General features: G+C 38.8%; 2 protein-coding genes across 3 annotated transcripts; both read left to right on the top strand.

Moving 5' to 3' along the window:
* Window positions 1-2,929: 2,929 nt before the first annotated feature.
* LOC148359649 (plastin-3-like) lies at window positions 2,930-14,495 on the top strand. The gene is made up of 16 exons (XM_088343317.1): window positions 2,930-3,043; window positions 4,563-4,624; window positions 7,027-7,178; window positions 7,322-7,451; window positions 7,797-7,929; window positions 8,259-8,340; window positions 9,091-9,256; window positions 9,384-9,523; window positions 9,643-9,738; window positions 11,266-11,452; window positions 12,194-12,272; window positions 12,376-12,493; window positions 12,573-12,706; window positions 12,785-12,908; window positions 13,536-13,660; window positions 13,734-14,495. The coding sequence occupies exons 2-16, from the start codon at window positions 4,564-4,566 to the stop codon at window positions 13,864-13,866; spliced, it is 1,860 nt and encodes a 619-aa protein (XP_088199443.1). The 5' UTR covers window positions 2,930-3,043; window position 4,563; the 3' UTR covers window positions 13,867-14,495.
* Window positions 14,496-15,540: 1,045 nt separating this feature from the next.
* Window positions 15,541-22,569, top strand: LOC148359648 (wee1-like protein kinase 1-A). Of its 2 annotated transcripts, none has more exons than XM_088343319.1 (8): window positions 15,541-15,936; window positions 18,454-18,678; window positions 18,806-18,978; window positions 21,175-21,449; window positions 21,521-21,601; window positions 21,894-21,979; window positions 22,054-22,224; window positions 22,386-22,569. In XM_088343319.1, exons 1-8 carry the CDS (start codon window positions 15,625-15,627, stop codon window positions 22,464-22,466), a joined length of 1,404 nt encoding a protein of 467 aa, XP_088199445.1. In that variant the 5' UTR covers window positions 15,541-15,624; the 3' UTR covers window positions 22,467-22,569. The 2 variants fall into 2 exon arrangements, with proteins under 2 accessions (XP_088199445.1, XP_088199446.1); XM_088343320.1 differs by having other exon boundaries at window positions 15,542-15,936; window positions 21,178-21,449.
* Window positions 22,570-22,612: the final 43 nt, after the last annotated feature.

Genomic DNA, 22,612 nt, shown 5'->3' with positions numbered 1-22,612 from the left:
TGTCTCCGCCCGCCGGCATAATGCCCGGCCATCGCGGGACTCGGCTGCTTTACTTTGCTAATAAGAACACAATATATCGCAGACAGAAAGGATGCAATATGATAGTGGTCAATATACCTCTTAAAACAGATTGATACCAGAGCCACAAGCCAAAGTTCTCAATTCTAACAGAGGCAATCATGCGACATACTCACCCTCCGCCAGTACACTTGATCGTGTGTGTTTGTTGAACTCAGTACTCCCAAACTGTGAGGAGGACGTGATGACCAGTCTTCCAACATGCTACCATGTTGCATTGAATTAAAGACAATTTGCTATTCTTTTGGATACAGGTTTCCGGTTAAATAGCCTACCATTGTGGTTACCTATACCATAAAAAGTCTAATACAGCTACAGATACAGTAACCGCTTTCAGTCCACGTCCATTTTTACGTATCATAAATTCAACCAATCTGAAATGAATTTAGAATAGAATAGAATAGAATATTGTTATTGATATCAATGTGGTGTGGTCATTGTATGCAACAAGGTTTGACATGGCACTGCAAGGTAAACATGCAATAAATACTTTGAAGAGAAAAATAAGATAAAAGACGGTCTGAATCAATGGGCAAAAATGTAAAAATACAACACAGTGCATGGAGACTGACCCAAATTGTAATAGTGCAATGAAATAATAGTGCATCATAACAAGAGTGAGAGGAAAAGTTGTTTAGCAGCGTCTAAAATTTCAAAATAAATCGCAAGATATTTTTACAGTTTATGCACTTGTTAAGGGTGGTAATGGCCTTGGGAAATAAATTGTGTCTAATCCTGTTAGTCCTAGTTTTAAGGGACCCGTAGCATCTACCAGACTTCTGCAGTACAAAGAGGTGGTGGCAGGCGTTACAAGAATATTTTATGATAGTATTGGAGCTGTCCTACAGACTGGGCAGAGAGTAGCCAAGGATTTTCTGGGCTGTGTTCTTGACTCTCAGTAAGGATTTTCTGTTTGCTGCCATTCTCCCAGCGTATGAATGATAATTTAGTAACAACTCCTAGGGTAGACTACAAAATGAAAAACTTGTCCATAAAAATGTCATAAGTATACCACATCTTTGTTATGGAGAGGGGTTAAAACGCTATGCGCACTTTCTGACAATGTGCACAGGACTGCCACCTACTGTAGTAGATATGCAATTACACTTAATTATACTTTAGTACGGTTTAAAACGTTATCAATTTTAAAAAGTTTGTCAATTACACGGATTTTCGATCGCCCTGGACTTTACTTCGAATGGAAAAAGCCTTATCATAAGTGTTTTGTGGGAATCTGATGGAATTTACTTTGTATGTGTGTGTTTATCAGGGATGTTGGGGCGGGGCGGGGATTTTACTATGCTCGGGCAAGTATGAGGAGAAGAGAAATAAGGAATTCATACATGTAGAGACTGGTAGAAGCAGCAACAGAGAGATCTGGCAATACCTTGTTACTTCACAGGGAAAGAAGCATTCAATACGTATGAAATTAGAAAGTGGCAGTGTCATTTGAAGCATATGTACTTTATTCAATCAAATCAATTTTTTGTATAACTCTTTTCAAACAACAAACTGCAACTTAAAGTGCTGTGTAAAACCATTCTGCTAAAAATAATAAAATAATCCCTAACCCCCTGCTCCCCACACCAACACAGAACGCCACATACACAAACATGATGAGTTTGTTTTCTAATAATACGATGTATTTTTTTTTTACTGAAATCCTTAATAAAAGTAAACTGTATTTATCTATTTATGCTATTTTTATTGTTTATATATTTTACCAGCTACTACTGTTAGTTCTACAAATTAATTGTTAAATCTAGGCTTAAACCCACCTTTATTCTATACATTATGAATGACCTATATCTCATGTTGACAATATTAGTGTATTATTTGTTATAGCAACACCAAGTGCAGCCTGGTCATCCTGGAAGGGGGATTACCTCATGTGCGGTCCATTCTCAAGGTTTCTTCATTTTCCTCATGTTAAGGTTTTTGAGATTTTCCTTGCCCTCATGTAGGTTTTATATCAGGGGATGGTGTGAAAAAAGTCTGTAGTCTGTATTAGTCATTGGTCTGTGCAGCCCTTTGAGACTCCTTGTGATTAAGGGCTATACAAATAAACATGACTTGACTGTCATTGCCAAAAATATGATCATCTTATGTCATGGTCACAAAATGGCACTTGTTTCTTTTTTAAATCGCGCCAATTTTATGATATTTTACTTAATTTTATAACCAGGGTTGGGTAGGGTTACTCTAAATTGATTAATTTTAATTACTTTTGGATTACTCCAATACCAAATATGCTAATAAAAGACAAAAAAACTAAATATGAATAAAATTACTTAATTTTGTGCAGGTTTGGGGAGTAATGGATACAAGCAACGGCAAAAATGATGTTGGCAAGCTGTTTGGATTTATTTTCATTTTGTTTCTGTCGCATTTTATGTTAGTTTTGCCGGAGATCAAAGAGATCAACGCCAGGAGAGAAAGCTTACCACGTGTTGTGAGTCATAATTTTATTCATATTTAGTTTATTTTGTCTTTTATTAGCATATTTGGTATTGGAGTAATCCAAAAGTAATTGAAAGTAATCCCGTTAAAGTAACCCTACCCAACCCTGTTTATAACTAATGTAAGGGGGGAAATAAATCTTACTCCGTTATTTTTTTCATTTGGCTCTGATGTCCATCCTCGTTCCATTTATTTATTTATTTGTTTGTTTGTTTGTTTGTTTGTTTATTTGGGAAAAACTATTTTTATTTTTAAATGAATTCTATTGTCCAAAAGCAAAAACATCAGACTGATTCTTTTGTTAGTGGAGAACAAAATTAAAACAATTGACCGCCGATTTCAAAAAAGAGGTAGGAGGGCGTGGTTCGATTAAGAACAAGGGCAGCGCGGGTGGGCGGAGCTACAGTTCGCACCGGGCGGTGTTGGTGAGAGAAAACGGGGAGCTTCCCGAAGCTGACGCAGCGGGCACTTCTCTCCTGGACTTCAATCACTCGGCGGACTTCAGGTGAGAATTGACGTTTTTTATTCGACTTACTCTCCTCAAATGTAGAAAATGCCTCTATTTTTTTACACTATAATCTTGCAAGATGCTAAATCATTATTCATCTTCCATGTGTGTAGGCAGTCAACCATTTTAAGTCTTTCTTACAATAGTATTTGTATCACTTTTACCTCTTTATAAACCACAGCGTTAAACCTTCAGTATGGAGGGCATTTAAATGTCATTGTTTGTTATTTCTTCAATGAACCGTATATTGATAAACTGCCTCGTCATCGTGCATGAAAAATGGTAGAAATTTCGTGTATCTTAATGAAATTGGGGCTTCTGTAATGCGTTATGGCGATGGAGTCAATTGCATACACCTGCGTTTCAGTTGGTTTCCTTTTGTTAATTTGATATCATACGTTTAACATGAAAATAAACGATAATACGAATGTTTTATTTTCTGAGGCTGTCAAAGAGATGTACGAAGCACATTATTTTGATAGGAAACACTTATAGTTTTTAAATAGCAAAAAAGAAATTAAAAATTGGAAAAATCAATCGTTTCCCTTGAAGCAGTGTCCTCTAGCGAAAACAAAGGAACATTACAACTAAATTCAGTCGTCCCAGACAAAGATAGGCCTCAATTCATCCAAATGAGGATATCGAGGCAGTGGACAAGATTTCCACTATTTTATATTCCTCACCACAAAAAAGGACAATGCTTAATGTCTGTAACACAATACCTAAATGTCCTCTCTAGTAGGCGCTAAGGCTTGTTTAAAACAAGGATGAAAAGGAATCAGAAAGTTTCTTTCCCCTGAACAACTCCACAAAACAATGAAAATATATTCATATTTCACTGCACGACTGCTATGGTGCACTAATATTATTAAAAAGGCTAAGCAAAAATTAAGAAAGAAAATGGTGTGTTTTGTTCACTTTAAATCCCTGTAGTTTGTATTCTTCTATGTGCTTTTTCGGTTGCACTACCTCAGAGGGTCACCAAACCTTTTTAAGCAGAGAGCTACGTTTTGTTACTGATTGGTAGGAAGTGCTACCCTATACATTTGTAATATAACAATTTATGTCATTGCTACGTTTTTACAATGTTATTACCAATATGTAATGATTTGGAGTAAAGGCAACCCCTAATACATCAGGTCAGTTTAAAATCAGATTCCCCCAATAAGTGGGTAGTTGCCTTGCATGACTGACGCCGCTATCGGTGTGTGTGAATGGGTAAGTGTGAAGCACATTGTAAAGCGCTTTGGGAGGTCTTCAGCGACTTCAAAAGCGCTATATAAATGCGGACTATTTACCAGTTACTACAAATCACAATAACATAGGCCAGTCTCGAATCACTACTTATTTACATTTTTGCCTTTTTACCCTGACAGTGTTATCTTATTATCTTTTAAATACTCTATTACATGCTTACCATGGAGTGCCATGTCTAATCTGGTTGTATACAATGTTTCTCAACATTGATATAAATGACAATAAAGACTATTCAGTTCAACGTGTTTTCCTCGGTCAGGATGTCGGATAAGATGAGCCCCGAGGAAATGGAGGAGATCCGAGAAGGATTTCAGAAATTTGGTAAGTAAATAATTGATATTGTGCATTGTTTTAGGACACACACATTAGCTGCATACACTTGAAAGAAATTACTGGCACATGCATTCAAATTGAAAAAGGTGGAAGACAAGACAGCGAGGACAAGCACAGACTGGCCCATGGGGTGTGCGAGTCTCTGACTACTGCAGGTTAAACATTTAGTCCAGCTCGCTACTCCATAAAAAACGTATTTGAAGGATATAGTGAGTGGAACTGTACACACGGATGTGTTCAAATAATTCAGTTATGACATTTTGAGTTGAATGTAGGTTAATTTGGACTTGCAAGGCTTCATTCGGGCTAGGACTAGGACACAGATCATAGACATAACTTAAATTCCAAAGCTTTTCTGGTCTACCTGGGGGCTGGTGGGTTTTTAAGAAAGCCTTTCGAGATGCACAAAATTGTCACGTCAGGCAACCAAAAAGTCAAAAGGTTTAATAGTCAACCAAATTAAATTTCTCCCAAAAACAAAGATCTAAGATACTAAAGAAACAGTATAAAGGTTTACTCTTTGCACTGTGTGGTATAGACTAGATGTCATGTGCCAGTTCAAAGCCCTGCTTTACCTTAAATGCCTGACTTTTGTTTATTTCAAACTTTGTAATGTTGTCTTAAGATTTACATCACCCACATTCTCTACATCAGTTCTATTGTCACAATGCCTGGGAGACTATGCGTAAACATGTTAAACCCAATGTTTTGCTTTTTTCTTCTTTTTTGATTACATTGCCGTAACCCTCAATTTTCTTTTAAATATTTAAAGGGAGAGTGTCTAATATTTACTGCGTCGTACAAAAAACTTCATTAACAAAAAAAACATTGACTTGAATAATAGGCAAAAATAAATAATACCAATGTAGAGAAAATGGCTATAAATCATATTTATTTGGTTCAGAATTTAATTTGGTGGTCACCTATTTGGCCAGCAGGCAGTGCTCTCGGTTTCCTACCCAAAATAATTCGAATAGTGTGACTAGCATTTATTATGAAGGAAGCCATGGGGTGGTTGGTTTGATGCCTTAACCACAAGGGTCGTAGGGGCACTATTTCCTGCGCTGTGTTTTGGGCGTTTACCTGGTGCTCATAATCAAACAAGTCAAGAAAAAAATTCTTTAATTACCAAAGGTCAATTGAAAACACTGTGAGTTAAATAAGAAACATTAGCTATTAGCGTTAGCTCATGTGTTTCCTCCATTAGGTTTCACTTCACTGAGTCATCAACATGGCCCAGAAAATCCTCCGATGTTCTCCGCCCAATCAGGAGGAAATTGCCAGCTTGCCCTACCGCTGCATAGCTGAAAACATTCAAAAGCACAGGGGTCAAACAGGCAGCCTACGGGCCACAACAGTCCCGTCAGGGGTTTTAATCTGGCCTGAAAGACAACACTGAGAGAAGCACAAGAGAAGAATAAAATGCCGTTTGAAACATGTCCACTTGATGTCACCCAAGCCAGGCACTACTCGCAAATCAACTGTAGTAATATTTCTCTCTTTTGCTCTCGCTCTCTCGCTCTAGATCAGGGGATGGTATAGTCATAGTTTGTAATAATCTGTGGTCTGTGCAGCCCTTTGAGACTCCTAGTGATCAAGGGCTATACAAATAGACTTGACTTGGCTCTTTCCCTCTCTATTGTGCTCTCTCCATTTCTCTCACTCTCTCTTTTTTCTGTCTCCTACCTTCTCTCTCTTACTGTCTCCCTTGTTCTCCCGCTCTCTCGCTTTCCTTCTCTCGCTTTCTCTTTACCTCCTTCTCTTAAACTTACTAGTCCGGCCCCCGTGAGATTTGTTTTGTAGCATGTGGCCCCCAGCTAAAATGGGTTTGACACTCCTGTTCTAAAGGATTCCTCTCATCCTGGCCACCACCTCTTTGACCTATTGTCCACTGGTAGATGCTACAAGTCCCTTAAAACAAAGACTAACAGGCTCGAAGACAGTCTCTTCCCATCACAACCCTAAAAAACATATCTCGCAACGATTTTGGATGTATTCCTCTTTTTGTTGTTGCCATATGAAACTCTGCAAAATTATATATACAATATGTATATGTATATGTGGACCGCACGGCAGCTGGGTGATTAGCTGCAGCCCCACGGTGCAGAGGTTTAGGGTTCAAGTTCAGCTACCGCAGCCTCCCTGTGTGGAGTTTGCATGTTCTCCCCGTGCCTGCGTGTGTTTCCTCTGGGAACTCCGGTTTCTTCCCACTTTCCAAAAACTTGCATGTCATGTTAATTGGCTGGTCCAAATTGTCCCTAGGTGTGAATGAGCGTGTGGTCTGTCTGTCTCTGTGTGCCCTGGACTGGCTGGCAACCAGTTCAGGGTGTTCTAATTCTATTCAACGACATTAAAAACAATTCTATTTCTATTATATCCAATGTCTGCAGATTTAGATAGCAATGGCTACATCACCATCAATGAAATTGGCGATGTTTTCCGTGAGCTGGGTGACCCCATACCTGGTTACCAACTCCGTGACCTCATTCAGAAACTCGACCGGGACAAAGACAGCCGCATCAACTTCGACGAGTTCGCCGCTGTAGGTAACACTAACTAACAGACTGACTTTGCTACGGACTAACTGATTTACCAACCGAAGAAACCAGAAGCTAAACTGCAAAATAAGGGATTCTGTCAAGAGAAGAGTCGAATTTTAGTTTTGAACTTTGTGGACTCACCTAGATTTTCATCGATGTGAAGAACGACCGTATTGCCAAAGGGTTCCGAAAAGCTCTCAACAAGAAGGAAGGCATTGTTGCCATTGGGGGCACCAGTGAAATTTCAAGTGAAGGAACGCAACATTCAATCTCTGGTAAGCCCGGAGAAACTCTCTGTGATGAAACTATCAAAAATGTGACGCTATACAATCTCGAGTTTGTTTAGAAATAAAATTTGCTCCAAGGTGATTAGATGGGAATAAATACATTATTGAAAAAGTAATTTGACTCCCAATCATGTGCACTTTTTGTCACTAGGTGGTGATCAAACTTCTGCCATTTAGACACACATGAAATCATGTCCATTTTTCTTTACACCTTCATCCTTGGACAAAAATCCAAATTCACTTTCAACATTGTGATCAAAGCTGTTTGTCAGAAAAAGTATCTATTTATGCTCTTGCCAGCTGTTGAGTTTCCAAAGGTGCTATATTTTCCAGAACAGGAGCGCTACGCCTTTGCAAACTATATCAACTCTACACTGGAGAATGATCCGGACTGCAAACACGTTCTCCCCATAGACCCCAACACCGGAGCGCTGTTCAAAGCGCTGGCAGACGGCATTGTACTTTGGTAAATGTTTTATGGACATTTATTTATAGGAGCAGCATCTTCATGCATTATAGTTGGTATCGGTCATCAATATTTAATTGCCAAATGGATTCACAAAGTTTTGTAATTCACATCACTTAAGCTGTTGAATAATTGTTTTTTATACACTATCAAAAAGATTCTGCTGAAATTTGGTGCGTGCTCTTTCCTGCTGGAGTTCCCTACAGATACCCGTGTATAGATGTGTGTTTTTCTATGTAAAACCTTGGCATTGTTCTATTATTTTATGGATGGTTTATAATAGACTTACCTGTCATAACGTTGACCTCTCATTGGATGTGTTTGTGCAGCAAACTCATCAACCAATCGGTTCCTGAGACCATTGATGAGCGAACCATCAATACAAAGAAACTTACGCCATTCACTACTCAGGTGGGCGATTGTGTAGATTTTGTTTGTATTAGCATTAATGCAATGTTACCGCAGGGCTTTGTGAATACTACAGCAAATGTATAGAGCACTTGAGAAATGGACTGGGTGCAGGTGTATTGTACTGCAAAAAGCCCAGTCAGATAATGGAGGGGAAAGAAGTCAAATAATTATCCATTTAATAAAGTCATTGTGGTTTTTTTGTATTTTACAATTAATTTATTTCTTTAGTGAAATAAAAAAAATATCTATTCAAAGCTCTAAATATTTGGAATTTGAGTTTTTGAGAATTATTTAATCAAAATAAGAAAGTCAACTGTATTTTTCCTGTTTTACCATTTTAAAAATCATATTTTGTGAAAGAGGAAAATATTACTTGAAATGAGATATATTCCTTGCCATTTGTTACGTAAGGTGTTTATACAATTTTTTTCAATATACTCTACAGTTTGGGATCACCCAGACAGTAGTGTTTAGCATGAAAAATTTAGGTTTGTAATAATGATTTTTATTTGAAAACTAATTGTCCTTCAAACTTTGCTTTCTTCAAAGAATGGAGATTTCTAAGCCACTCCAACCTTTTGAATGCTAGTGTAGGCATACTAGAAAAAAACATGTATGGGAAGAATAGGAAAATAAAAACACTTATAATTTAGAGAAATTTTTTGGGGGGGATTTTACTATCTTTTTTTTGGAAACTAAAATATTTTCTATGTGTGTTCGTTTGTCTTTACTTGTGTGTCTACCAAACAGGAGAATCTCAATCTTGCCCTGAATTCAGCCTCTGCTATCGGCTGCCAAGTCGTCAACATCGGAGCTCAAGATCTGAAAGAGGGAAAACCTCATCTGGTCCTCGGACTTCTCTGGCAAATCATAAAGATCGGACTTTTTGCAGATATTGAGCTGAGTCGGAATGAAGGTACTTGTATGAAAACCTTGCATTCTATAAGCTTGGCGATGGATATTAAGACTGTAATTCAACCGTTGCTATGTCTGTGAAAACGATCGACTTTTTAAACCAACATTTTTCCTTTTTCATTATAAAGCAATTGCGGCATTACTGGAGGAAGGTGAGAGTTTGGAGGAGTTGATGAAACTAAGCCCAGAGGAGTTGTTGCTGCGCTGGGCCAATTTTCACCTGAAGAAAGTTGGCATGACCCTGACAAACTTTTCGGGGGATATTAAGGTCAGATAACGCTTTCATTACTGGTATGCAAGATAAAGCGCTTCAGTAATTTCAAAATGCTCAATAAAAGAATTTCTTTCTGCACTCATTTGAAGGCTTATTTGAATCTTTGTGTACAGGACTCAAAGGCGTATTTCCACCTTTTGGAGCAGATCGCCCCCGATGGTAGCAAGGAGGACGTTGAGCGAGTAGAAATTGATATGACTGGACTCTATGTAAGTTGATGTAGCATGAAACCTACTAAATGAGGCTTTTTCTAATTAATTGGATCACTTAGGTTTTTTTTCTCGTGGTTGTCTTAAGATTTACATCACTCACATTCTCTACATCAGCTCTATTGTCACAGTGCCTGGGAGACTATGCATAAGCATGTTAAACCCAATGTTTTGCTTTTCTTCTTTTTTTGATTACATTTGCGTAACCCTCAATTTTCTTTTCTTTAAATGTTTAAAAGGGAGAGTGTGTAATATTTAGTGCCTCCTAGTCATACAAAAAACTTCACTAAAAAAAAAAACATTGACTTGGATAATAGGCAAAAATAAATAAACCATCATACCAATGTAGAGAAAATGGCTTTGAATCATTATTATTTGGTTCAGGATTTAATTCAGTGGTCACCTATTTGGCGGTGCTCTCGGTTTCCCACACAAAATAATTCGAAATGTGTGACTAGCATTTATTATGAAGGAAGCAATGGTTGGTTGGTTTGATGACTTTACCACTAGGGTCGTAGGGGCATTATTTTCTGCAAGTACAGCCTGGAGGCGCCCACCCCTCTCTAGGACAATATATGTTTCCACCCAATTTTGGACCAGGGACTTTTTCAGGCGAATGTGCTAACCACTGCACTACGGAAACACGATACACTAAACATATTGTATTTTAAGCTTCAAACAAGCGATTGTGCAGTTCATTAAAATGGATAATGATTGATCAGTCCAGAAGGAAAACAAGTAGCGACACACAAATGAATATAGCATGTGGTTTGATTCCAACAGAAACATTTTATTTACATGACAAGGGAAACTGGGTCAAACAAAAAAAAAAATCTTAATTCAAGCCCGTTTTATATACACTGCTGGAAAGTCCAGTCACTTCTCGTAGAGGCAGTTCAGTGGGTGGAGTTGGATGGCGGCATTATCCCTACACTAATGTTAATATTCATTGGTCGAAAAATGAGTACGGTATTTCTTTAACATTGCTGAATCCATACCCAATAGTAGCTGGCATGTTTGCCTGGCATCTTGCTGCTAGGCTGTGCTCATTTGACACTGGTTTTTGTCAGCATTAGACAATACAGTGCCATCTAGTGGTCAAATATTACACAATGTACCTTTAGGCTTTTCTGTTTTCTTTTGCATTTATTTTATATAACATGAGGTTCACCTACAGGGAGGTGACATGATTGTTCGCCAAATCCCTGCTAATAGTACCCTACAACAGGTAAGCTGTTGTAAAAGGCTGTGCAAATAAAATGGAACACGGGGTTTGCTTCTTTGAGTCTCAGTAGTTTGTAATCTTCCTTGTGCTTTGTAGCACTCATTTTCAATTATCCAGTGGTCATAAATTACAGTCTTCCTTTGATTAGTGAAATATGTACTAATACAGTACTTCACAAGTTTGCTGCTTTTTAAAAAATTTTACTGCCTATATTGATACAAAAATGAAGAATCTGCAAGCATTGTGGTTCTGTTCTGTCGACAAAATCGGGTCTCAAACTAGCCCTATATGTGCACCACCAGGAGAAAAATCTGGCAAAGCGGGCCGAGCTCATGCTGGAGCAGGCCGACCTTCTCGGCTGCCGACAATTCGTGACAGCGAATGACGTTGTATCGGGAAATGCAAAGCTCAACTTGGCCTTTGTGGCCACGCTTTTCAACAAACACCCGGCCCTAACCAAACCAGAGAACCAAGACTGGAATCTTGCAAGTAAGACGCGTTCAATGACACTGATTTACATTCCCAGAAATTGAGTTGGAAAATTCTATATGGTCCGTTAAAATGGTTCCTTTTTGGATTTGCAGTAAAAAATAATCTACACTCTTCAAATATCAAATATGTCCCATATTAAGTAAAAAGAGGACCAATCATGGATCAATTTGATCCAACTTTTAAGGATTTATGTCAGACATGACCCAATATTTTGTGTTGACGTAAACAAAAACCGAAGACATACATAATGGTTCCATCATGTTTTTTTATTGCAGAATGATTATTTTGATTTATGCACAGCACGACCGTTTGGGGGTTTAAAATCAAATAACCCTATCTTCGGTTAAAACAATGTCATGATTTTCATGGTTTTAATCTATCGTAAGGACCCAAATTTTGGATAATTTTAGATAAAATGAGCTAGTTATTTTGGGGCTGTTTTTGACAACAAGGACCTATTTTTTTAGTTAAAAATAAATGACACTATTCTATGACGTTCAAACAAAATGACTTAATTTTTGGATGGCCAATTAGCATATTTTGGGAGGATTCTTACAAAATAATCTTATTTTTTGAGATATAAATAAAAATTACCTATTTCTGGACATTTTATTTTGCATAAAACGCCCCGATGTTTGGTTTTGTTTTTTGGAAATTGATTATTTTGTTTTTTACTGAAAAAAGAAAAAAATAAATCTGCATAATAACTGTTAATAAATGTCATGTTGCTCTTCCAAGGTGAGACCAGAGAAGAGCGGACATTCAGGAACTGGATGAACTCCCTAGGAGTCAGTCCACGAGTACACCATATATATGGGTCTGTGTCTTTCTACTTTTCAAATGAATTCTTGCAAAATAGATGGACCCACCCTTGATTGAGTCTACACAAACGCATCTCACGTTTGCCCCTTCTAATACAGCGACCTACAGGATGCAATGGCCATTCTCCAACTCTATGAAAAAAGCAAAGTGCCAGTGGACTGGGACAGAGTTAACAAGCCTCCATTTAAAAAAGTAGGAGGCGGCCATCTGAAAAAGGTAAGTGTATAAATCATGTCGCCTTACATTTGGTAACACATTTTCACTTATTAGAGGGGTAATGAAATTTTTGTGGCAGATTGAAAACTGTAACTATGCCGTGGAGCTGGGAAAAAAAGGAGCAGGTTTCTCGCTAGTAGGAATTGCTGGACAGGACCTCTATGACGGGAATTCAACTCTCACCCTCGCGCTGGTTTGGCAGCTGATGAGAAGGTAATTTTTGGTCAGCTGCATGAAGACTAGTTGTATCGGAGTCAAAACACATGTTATTTTTTGGTTCTATATTTATAGGTACACGTTAAATATTCTTGAAGATCTTGGGGATGGACAAGTAGCAGGAGAGGATATAATTATTGCCTGGGTGAATAAAACTTTATCTGATGCTGGCAAGTCTTCCTCTATCAAAAGCTTCAAGGTAAGAACATTATTTTTCAGGGAGAGTCTAACAATGATTGATACATAATTAATCTGCAACTGGCATAAAATAAAGACTGACAGTGGTGTGCAGTAGGTGGTGCTAGAGCTCCTGAGCCTTTTTATTCTTTGTTTTTTGCTCATAATTATTAGCTTAATTTATTATACCACCAAATATTGTGCAGAATTTCTACTATTTTTGTCCTAGGCTTGTGTAAAATTGCAATTGTTCTAAATGGCACCGTGTTAAACAATTGCAGTTTTCTTTTTTTAGCATACACTCCTAAAATCCCGAATATTTGTTCCGTGGGGAACATATTAAATTTGGGTAGAAATACAAGAAGTAAAATCATTCATTTTATGTGTGCATATTAAAACTGTTTCTGTTTCTATTCTAGATAATATACCCTTTTTATAACGAAATGCTGAAGTTGACCAGGTTATTTTATCCGGGCACTTGACCGCCCAACATTTAAGACAAAATGAGGCATTTACTAATAGCCCAGTAAAAATTCATTTTTGCCATTTATGGCACTAAATGATTTTGATGACAATATTTATTCATCAGTTTCCATCGAGAAAGTGTGACTTGTATATCGTAAGCGTTCTATTTTTTTTTGCCACGCAGGACAAGGCACTCGGTACTAGTCTTCCAGTCTTGGACCTCATCGAAGCCATCCAGCCAGGGAGTGTGAACTTTGAGCTGGTCCAGAAAGAAAATCTGACGGATGAGGACAAACTCAAGAATGCCAAGTGAATATTGATCTTTGCCTGCATTTTGGTTTCCCCCTGACCATTCTTGACTGTAATTGTGGTCTTCCAACAGATATGCCATTTCCATGGCACGGAAAATCGGCGCCAAAGTATATGCTCTACCCGAGGACTTGGTGGAGATCAACCCTAAAATGGTGATGACAATCTTTGCCTGTCTGATGGGTAGAGGCATGAAGAAAGTTTAAAAGCGAGACTGGTTCTGACGATCCACTCCTACCGGTTGATTTTCTGCACCGGATGGACTGCCATGTTGCTTCTTTGGAAGCCAAATGAGTAAAAGGTGTCCATTTAGCAGCTTGGGGTCTCTTCTAATATAGGTTTTTTTTCGAGAAGCATAATTTTTCGACTGAGTATTCAATCAGGGTCATGACACAACTCTGTAGTAGTGTAGCCTTAATTCCTATCCAGTGCATGCTAGAGTGATGCAACCTGACGGAGTAGGAATGAGCCCGTTTCACATTTGTATTCAGTAATTGTACATGGGAATCATTTCAAGACTATTTTGTGCAATTTTACAGAAAAAAATATAACATGGCTTACTTAAATGTAATAAATAATTTCCCATGATGTGCTATAAGTTATGCTATTGTGAATGATTCAAATACTGTCCAAAATGAATCAAGAGTTACAAGTCAGTCCGAGGTCTCCAATAATTTACAAAGCTCCGATGATAGATTCAAATTGATTGACTCGCTCATTCCAGCAAGCAGTCAGCAGAAACGATGCCGACTTTGAGACAATTGAGTTCGTTCTCTTCTCTCCTTTGAATTGAAGCAATAAGATAAATGTTACAATAAACAATGGGTTAAAACATGTTGGTTTGATGCGTGGTTCTTTTTTTTTCCTTGATGCTTTTATGACAATGGTCATCGTTGGCATAGGAATTGATATGTAGAAGAATTGTCTTAATTGATAACAACGTAGTGTGCATTTAGAACGAGATGGGTTGTGGTTCTCTAGGATAAACAGGTGTTAAAAGACTTGATAGAAAAAAAATGAGAAGTAATATTTGGATAGATGGGTAATATTTACAAGGTAGCAGTTATAGAGACAGGCCTAATTTGTATGTACCTTGGAATTAGTGCAAGGACATCGGCAGCAACATTGTGGAAAAGAGAGAATGATATCATTGGTAAATGGTCTGGACCCATATAGCGCTTTTCAAGTCATTACATATTTTACTAAGGAATTTACATTTTTCCTCAACTGGACATTACAATTAGTGTCACAGTTTCATCTGCGTGAATAGGTTGCGATATTGCAGTAAAAAGTACTTCAGATGATAACTCTTGTGTGGCCCCTTCTCAAGGTTTAATTCCTTCTGTTGAGGTTTTCCTTACCTGCATGTCTGGTTCTAGATCAGTGGGATGGTATAATTGTGGCTGTAGTAAAATAAATCACCCAATTTTTTTTCTTTGTGCCTCTTTCTGCCTCTTTCTTATTTCTCTTCCTCTATTCTTTATTCAATTTTAAACAAAAGTCTTTTCCCTTCTTTTTGTCTTTGAGAAAGGCTTGGTTTTTTTTTTTTTTTTTACAAAAAGGGCTTCACTTTTGGTTTCCGTAGTCTTCCTTGGACTCATTATTGGTCGCGCCATACTTTACAGCGACATCAAGTGGACAAATACAAAACACTGTCCCTCTAAGAACAGCAGAATGTTCTTATTAGCGCAGTGTTTGTGGAAAACCCCATTTGGCCGAACAACACCCAGATCCTAGCTTCAGAAACCCCCGACTCAATTGAGTTCGAGACCCCTGCCGGGAATCGCAATGATTAGGGATGCATCTTTATCGCTAGATGGCGATCATGCCCTCTTTGAGGTTGTCAGCTGCCATGAAACATCAAAGAATTTAAGCGAGCGAGTTGCCTATTGGCTTATTTGAGTGACGTCACCATAAATGTGGCAGAGCTTTCAAACGCGTGTACAGAAAAGCCAAACAAATCCATGGAGACGACGCCGTTGCCAAATCTAAATATTCCAACGAAATCCCCGATGCGCCAGCGAAGAACTACGACCGTCGCGCAGCGGCAAAGCCGCATCAGCCCCCTCGGGAAAGGCGAAGACTTCACGCAAAGAAGCCCCAAAAGCTCCAGCACGCCTAAGACTTCTTTCTTGACCACATGCTCGACTCCTTCCAAGATGAAGGCTTCGCCATTCTACGAAGGGTCGCCGGAGCAACCGTCGCGACAAGTCCTCAACGCGAGATGCCGAAACGCCAGGAAACGGAGACTTTTTGACTCTCCGCTTAAAAACACGGTTTGCGTTTTACTTTTACGCTTTTCTAGATTTGCATGAACTCTTATACATTTAGTTTGTTTGCACATGAGTCCTTCCTCGCCATTCCTACGAGCATTTATTCATAAATGTCTACTAATGTTGTATAACTTTCAGTTTCAAGCTTAAAACAAATTATTCGATTACTACATGAAATCGTTTGAGAGGGAAAGTGACTATTTGAGAACTATCGTGAACTTTAAAATGCGTATTCATACCTGTCAACTTCAGTCAATGGCTCCCCTTAATAAGATTGCATTTCACCTCATTCATTGAAATTAAACCTTACAAACACACCGTGGCGCCTATTTGTTCACAGCAACACACATACAAACAAATGTCATTTTTGGCAACCAAATAAATTATATAAACAATTCTTACAGCTTCTTCGTTTTCCCCCCTCTAAAACGATCGGTCGAACAAAAAATTAACGTGTATATGTAGAGGCCTGTACAATATCATATTTCTGTACAAAACTGTTATATGCTGTGCACAATTAAATGATCAAAAACGGGGAACGTAAGGTATGCCTATTCAATAATGTAATCAACTAAAGTACATTATTATTAATGTTGCATTTCTTCTAAAACCTTCAGTCAGTCTTCCTTAAACAGTACCAGCACTTCATCCATCTATCCATTATCTGCACCGCTTATCCTCAGTAGGGTCGCGGGGGTGCTGGAGCCCATCCCACCTGTCGTCTGGCACTGGGCAGGGGAGACCTTGAACTGGTTGACAGTTGCAGGGACAATTGACCGGACACACGTTTTTCGAATGTGTGAGGACCCCGGAGGAAACTCACGTAAGTGCGGGGGGAATATGCAAACTCCAAACAGGAAGGCTGGTAGCTGGATTTGATCCCATGACTTCAGAACTGTGCTGCGGATGCGCTCACCACTCATTTGCCGTGCTGACCGGAAGTTTAACTTTTAAGTGTTTCTGCCTTCGTTGATCATTATATGATTCTAAATGGACGGCAATACGGATACCCAAGTTAGAAAACAATACAGTTACTTTTTCTAATACTCTTATATCAAACTTTTACTTTTTCCCCGGTTAATTGATCGTAAAGAAAATTATATAGTAGAAAATAACAGAATTGTCTTTATTTCCATTGGTTACAATGTAGTGTAAATTTTTTACAAGATTATACGTGACACTCTGGGATATACTTGTAATAAAAGATCTTACAGATAAAAATAATGCTAGAAATGATCCATAGTAGACTTACCCTAATTGTATGTAGATCAGATGATCGAGGAATAGTAACGAGAAATTCAATCCATCTACCCTGGTCATTTCCCTCAAGAGGGGTGACCGACAGCAAGACAAACCCATACAAAAACAAAGAAAATTAAAAGAAGGGGAAAAAGTAGCAAAAAACACACACAAAAATGTTTGGACCGTGGCCAGCCCAAACACCCAAACAAGTTAGGCACCTCGGCACCTAAGTTGGTCATACTTTCGTCCCTCCAGATGAAACGGGACACAAGAAAGCGGCCATGTCACTCGGGTCAGGGTGACACAACACACTCTTTGTTCAACAGCAGGGCCCGACAGCTTTCACTGGTTTACCCCTGCTGCGTCATACAGGTGCCCTGCCCATCCCTTAGAACGGGTCTAAACATCCCACTATCCTTTTACAACACCTCTCCACCCATTCCTATCACCACAGCAGCAACAAGAAATAAATCATATATATATTAGTATGGTTGTTTGGAACCCCTTAACCACTAAGGTCGTAGGGGCACCATTTTCAGTGGTTGGTCTTGGGCAAGTACAACCTGATGGCGCCCATTCCTTTCCGGCCACTATATGTTTCTACATATATATTAGTTTTTTAAGACAGCGGTGGCCCTGTGTCAGAAACCGTCGCTCCGAATCATTTTTGTCAGCTTTGTTGAGGTAGCGATAGCTAGCAATGTCCTCCATGACTGGGCAGATGTCTCATGATAGTTAAACACTCACTCTCTTTCTTTGAATTCCATAAAATAAAATGTGTTTGTACAGTTTTTTATAGCATTTTTTTACTATAATTTAATAAAATCAATATTGTCATCCCTGAGTTTTACATATGCACACAAAAATTTTGTAAGAAAGCATGGCAAAGCACAGATTAACGTTGTGAGGAAAGGAACCTAAGGGAGGCATATCCAGACTGGTAGATAGATACTTTATCCATCCCTGTAGGGAAATTCACACTTCCAGCAGTATCCTTGTGTTGAAAATAAAACGATAATAAAGTAAAAGGAATATAAATACCAAATGTAACGTGTTGGTAGCCCACTGTTGTAGGAAATGTTTGAGTCCTGCTTTAGAGCCAAACCATTTTACTGCGCTGTATTCCCGCATATTTCTTTCAATTACTGGTATACATTTAGTACGATCAATTAGTCCAGAATTTTAAGAACAACAGAACTAATGTCTTGTTGAATTTCAATTTAAGTCCTGATCAAGGGCAGGGATCCCATTGATTATTTTGCATGTGTGTGTTTGCAGAGTGTATTATCCCCAGCAAAAACCTCCAGCCCCACGTTCCACTGCAGGCGATCCCTGTTCAAAAATGCAAAACCTTCAGCAAAATCCATTACAGAAGTCAATAACAACCGACCTGAAGTCAATTTAAATCCATTCAGTCCCATCTCACTCCACATCCAAGATTCCACATCGCAGAAGAACTGCCGCAAGAGAACACGGGCGAGTCGTTCTACAGGAGACTCTAAGGTATTCGTACTTCTTTGAAAATATTAAAACTATTTAACCAAAAATGGAATTTAATTCGTGTTGTCCCCCCACATCTCAGAAGCTGTGTGGCGAGAACTGCCTGTAATCTTTCGTTTGCCACTTTTAGAGGCCGACTGCAATAAGAACCGAAGTGACCTCCAGGTACACCTCAGAGTTCCTCGAGCTGGAGACGATCGGCAGTGGGGAGTTCGGCGCCGTGTTCAAGTGTGTGAAAAGACTCGACGGCTGCCTCTACGCCATCAAGCGGTCAAAACAACCACTCGTGGGATTGGGAGATAAGTAAGTCGCGACAGATAATTTTGGGAATTTTTTGTATCTTGAACAAATTTCCTCCCTAAGAAATAACTGAAAACCAATTAATCCGTTCCTGCCCTCCTAAAATCATCCAAGTTGACTCAACATATCTATCTCTCTATTTATATCTATCTATCTATCTCTCTCTCTATCCATCTATCTCCATCTCCATGATGTTGTCAAAGCCAGGTGCCTCTCACAAAGACACTGTACTTGTATTTATTTATCTCTTTCTCTCTTCCTTTTCCACCCCTTTTCTCCCACTCTGTCTATTTCACTCTCTGTGTCTTTTATTTTTTTCCTTTGTTGCTCTTTGTCTCTTTCTCTTTGTGTCTTTTAACCTCTTTTGCTCTAACTTCCTTTTTTCCTTTTCTCTCTTTTCTCTTTATCTCTTCATACCCTTCGCGCTTTATTTTCTCTCTTTCTGTCTTTCTATTTCTCGTTGGATTTCTTCCTCTCCCTTTCTTTTCCCCCTCTCTCATGACTTTTTATCTTTTGTTTCTCACGCTCTCCCTCTCTTTCTTTGTCCTGCCCTCTCTCCTTTTCCCTCCCTCTTTCTCTTATTTCTTTGTCTCTTTTTCTTTCTCTTTAATCTATTAGTCCGGCCCCCGACAGAATGTTTGTTCTATCGTGTGGCCCCCGAGTTAAAATGAGTTTGACACCCCTGCTCTAGACGTAGCGTCTGAAAATTGTCATAAGTTGGATTTTCTCTCATATTTGGCAAGATTTTTCTGATGAAAACATCTCCTAGCTTGAATTCCTCATAACTAGAATAGCTCATATTTAGAGGGGCCACTCTTCTGTATTTTTTGTGTGTGTCTACGGTAGGGTTTCAAGTGATGACGAATGATTTTAATAGTCGACTAGTCACCGACTATTTAAACGATTACCGATAGTCGAATAATCAGATAATTAGCATAACATTGATAAAATTATTTGGCAAATGATAATAAACCCAATTAATCAATCACACAGTGAGAAATGCACATTTTATTGAACATACTGCAGATTTGTAAGTAAAATTCACAGTGAGTAGAAACCTACATCGATAAATCTGTACATTTTTGGGGACAGGTGAATCTAATCTAAATCTAAACTTATTTAAAAATCCCCCGTGTGTGTTTGTGACTTATGGACTTCGAAACGGCCTAACCAATTTTTGAGGAAAATTTACACAGTTGTACATTAGGCGTTTGGGCATTGTCTTTAGCTAGGTTTCGTGTCAAGGCACCGCCTATAAATACCAACACAATTGATAATCATGTGCCTTCATGTGTAAGCAGCTCTGGGGCTGCATCTGGCTCTTTAGCACTTCCTAGTGGCTCCCTGGCCACTTTTCAACCTAACACGGCCCCAACAACCTCGCCCAAGATCAATGCCTGGCAACAGCAGGCTGTTTATGCTTGTTAATACGAAATTAAAATCAAGTAAACCAAGAACTTTCTCATTAGCAGCAGCAGTACAGTAAATTAACCAAATGTGTGGATTTTGTGATTTACCTTCAGTAGTCAACTCCTAAGTCTATAACTCATTTATGTAATGATTCTCAACTGTTTAGAATCAAATGATTTTAAGAAGTGATGTTTGTGGTTTTTAACGTTTTAACGACTGACTTTTGTTCTTCAGACTGCACGCATTTAATTTCAAATACGTTTCTCAGCCACTTTCTGGCTCAAGCTCTCTTTTATAGCGAAATATCCGCGTATCAAATGTACAATGCATGTCATCAAATCCATATCAGCTTGAGTGTTATTTGAATCCTACAGAGGCGAGTCAGACTCCATTGCCATCAACTGTCTCGATTGTTCTCTTGAAAGGTTTTTCCATCACCAAGGTACTATCATGATAGAGGAGGTGTGCTTTGCCATTTCCAGGCTAAGATACTCCCAAACTTGACTGTTTTGCACGCGTACATCGTGTTTGACTGTATGTTACAGTTTTAGACCAAGAAACTCTGCAGAGATTAAATTCATGTCGAGAATGCTTCTCTGTTGGAAAAATGTGTCTTACAAATATAGTCGACAGTTGAATTAATAGTCAAATATTTCTATTAGCGATTTATGTTCGACAACGTCAAATAATCTTTGCAGTCCTAGTCTCAGGGAGGTGCTTAGCTTCAGATTTCATTGCACCCTGTGGTACCATAATACAATTGTCCTGATTTAGTGTTGTTCTCTCAAGCAGACAACACATCATGCGAGAAGTGTTTGCCCACGCTGTACTGGCCCAACATCCCAACGTGGTGCGTTACTATTCCTCCTGGGTGGAGGACGACGACCACTTGCTCATTCAAAACGAGTACTGCGACGGCGGCACGCTCGCCGAGGCCATCGAACGCAACACCAAGCGCCCCGCCCTCATGTCAGAAGTCGAACTCAGGTGCCTGCTGCTGCAAGTCGCCCGAGGCCTTGAATGCATCCACTCCATGTCTCTAGTGCACATGGATATCAAACCGAGTGAGTTTTGGTAGTTGTAAGTCAGAAAACGTCAAACTGGAAAACTGAGGGAAGCTGTTTTTGTTTCCTAGGTAACATCTTCATATCCAAAAAGTCTGGTAGCAGCTGGGATGAGGAGGACTTTTTGAGCGGCGGTGTTATTTACAAAATAGGTTTGGCCGCTTTCTTTAAAGGGACGGTGTGTGTTATTTGACCACTAGATGTCACTCTATTGCGTTATGCAAATGAAAACGAGTGCTCAAAAGCACAAGACCGAGTACAAACTACGGAGTCTCAGTGACCAAACTAATAATTAGTTTTTTATATAAATCAGTATTGTTTTTTTACTGATTTAATATTTCTTTTTACCACTATGAGGCGCTAAATAATACACACAGTCTTTTTAATACATTTCCCCACTTTCTAGTTGACGTTGTTTACATAAAATCACATGGTTTCTTTTAGGTGATCTCGGTCACGTAACGCAGGTCAACAGTCCTCAAGTGGAAGAAGGTGACAGCAGATATCTGGCCAATGAAGTTCTACAAGAGGTCTGTCATAACTTTAAAATGTTTTACATTCAGGAAATTTACACACGTTTATGTCTGTCATATTTTGTTTTAAGGACTACAGTAACTTGACAAAAGCAGACATTTTTGCACTGGCTCTGACTGTCGTTAGCGCCTCGGGAGCCGATGCTTTGCCCCCTAACGGTCACAAGTGGCACAAAATCCGAAAGGGCGTGCTTCCCCCCATGCCACGTGTGCTCGGGTCAGAGTTTCTTTCTCTCCTTGAGGTAATACTGTTGTTTTAAATATTTTATCTTTTAGGTTTAAATCACGGTGCATACCCAAACCTAAAATTATTAGTTAGAAAAATAAGTATTTATGCTCTCAATAGAAAAATATATGCCCATATTTCATTCATTTATACTTCTTGTACTAATTTTGTCTTTAGATGATGATAAACCCTGACCCAGCAAAGCGGCCTTCAACATCTGACATCATCAGACATCCAGCAAACCGATTGGTGTTGTAAATACTATGTATCGATAAAATATTTGTATACTTTGAGTCACGTTTTCTGTTGTTGTACATTTGTTTGATTAAAAAAAAATGAAGACTACAAAGTTTTAGAATCATCAATCTATCAAGTGTGATTATGTTGTTTCCAGAATTACATTG

Source organism: Urocampus carinirostris, chromosome 9 (assembly GCF_059441175.1).
Source record: "Urocampus carinirostris isolate Australia breed hairy pipefish chromosome 9, RoL_Ucar_1.0, whole genome shotgun sequence".
Classification (NCBI taxonomy): domain Eukaryota; kingdom Metazoa; phylum Chordata; class Actinopteri; order Syngnathiformes; family Syngnathidae; genus Urocampus; species Urocampus carinirostris.
Note: the sequence above shows the minus strand (reverse complement) of the source record. Positions and strands in the feature narration are given on the sequence as shown.

Bases quoted from the DNA above. Each gene is read 5' to 3' on its own strand.
- LOC148359649 (XM_088343317.1), top strand. From the start codon at position 4,564: ATGTCGGATAAGATGAGCCCCGAGGAAATGGAGGAGATCCGAGAAGGA. The intron at 4,625-7,026 runs GTAAGTAAATAA...CAATGTCTGCAG, and splicing joins AGAAGGATTTCAGAAATTTG to ATTTAGATAGCAATGGCTAC. The intron at 7,179-7,321 runs GTAGGTAACACT...GGACTCACCTAG, and splicing joins ACTTCGACGAGTTCGCCGCT to ATTTTCATCGATGTGAAGAA.
- LOC148359648 (XM_088343319.1), top strand. From the start codon at position 15,625: ATGGAGACGACGCCGTTGCCAAATCTAAATATTCCAACGAAATCCCCG. The intron at 18,979-21,174 runs GTAAGTCGCGAC...TGTTCTCTCAAG, and splicing joins CTCGTGGGATTGGGAGATAA to CAGACAACACATCATGCGAG. The intron at 21,980-22,053 runs GTCTGTCATAAC...TTTTGTTTTAAG, and splicing joins CCAATGAAGTTCTACAAGAG to GACTACAGTAACTTGACAAA.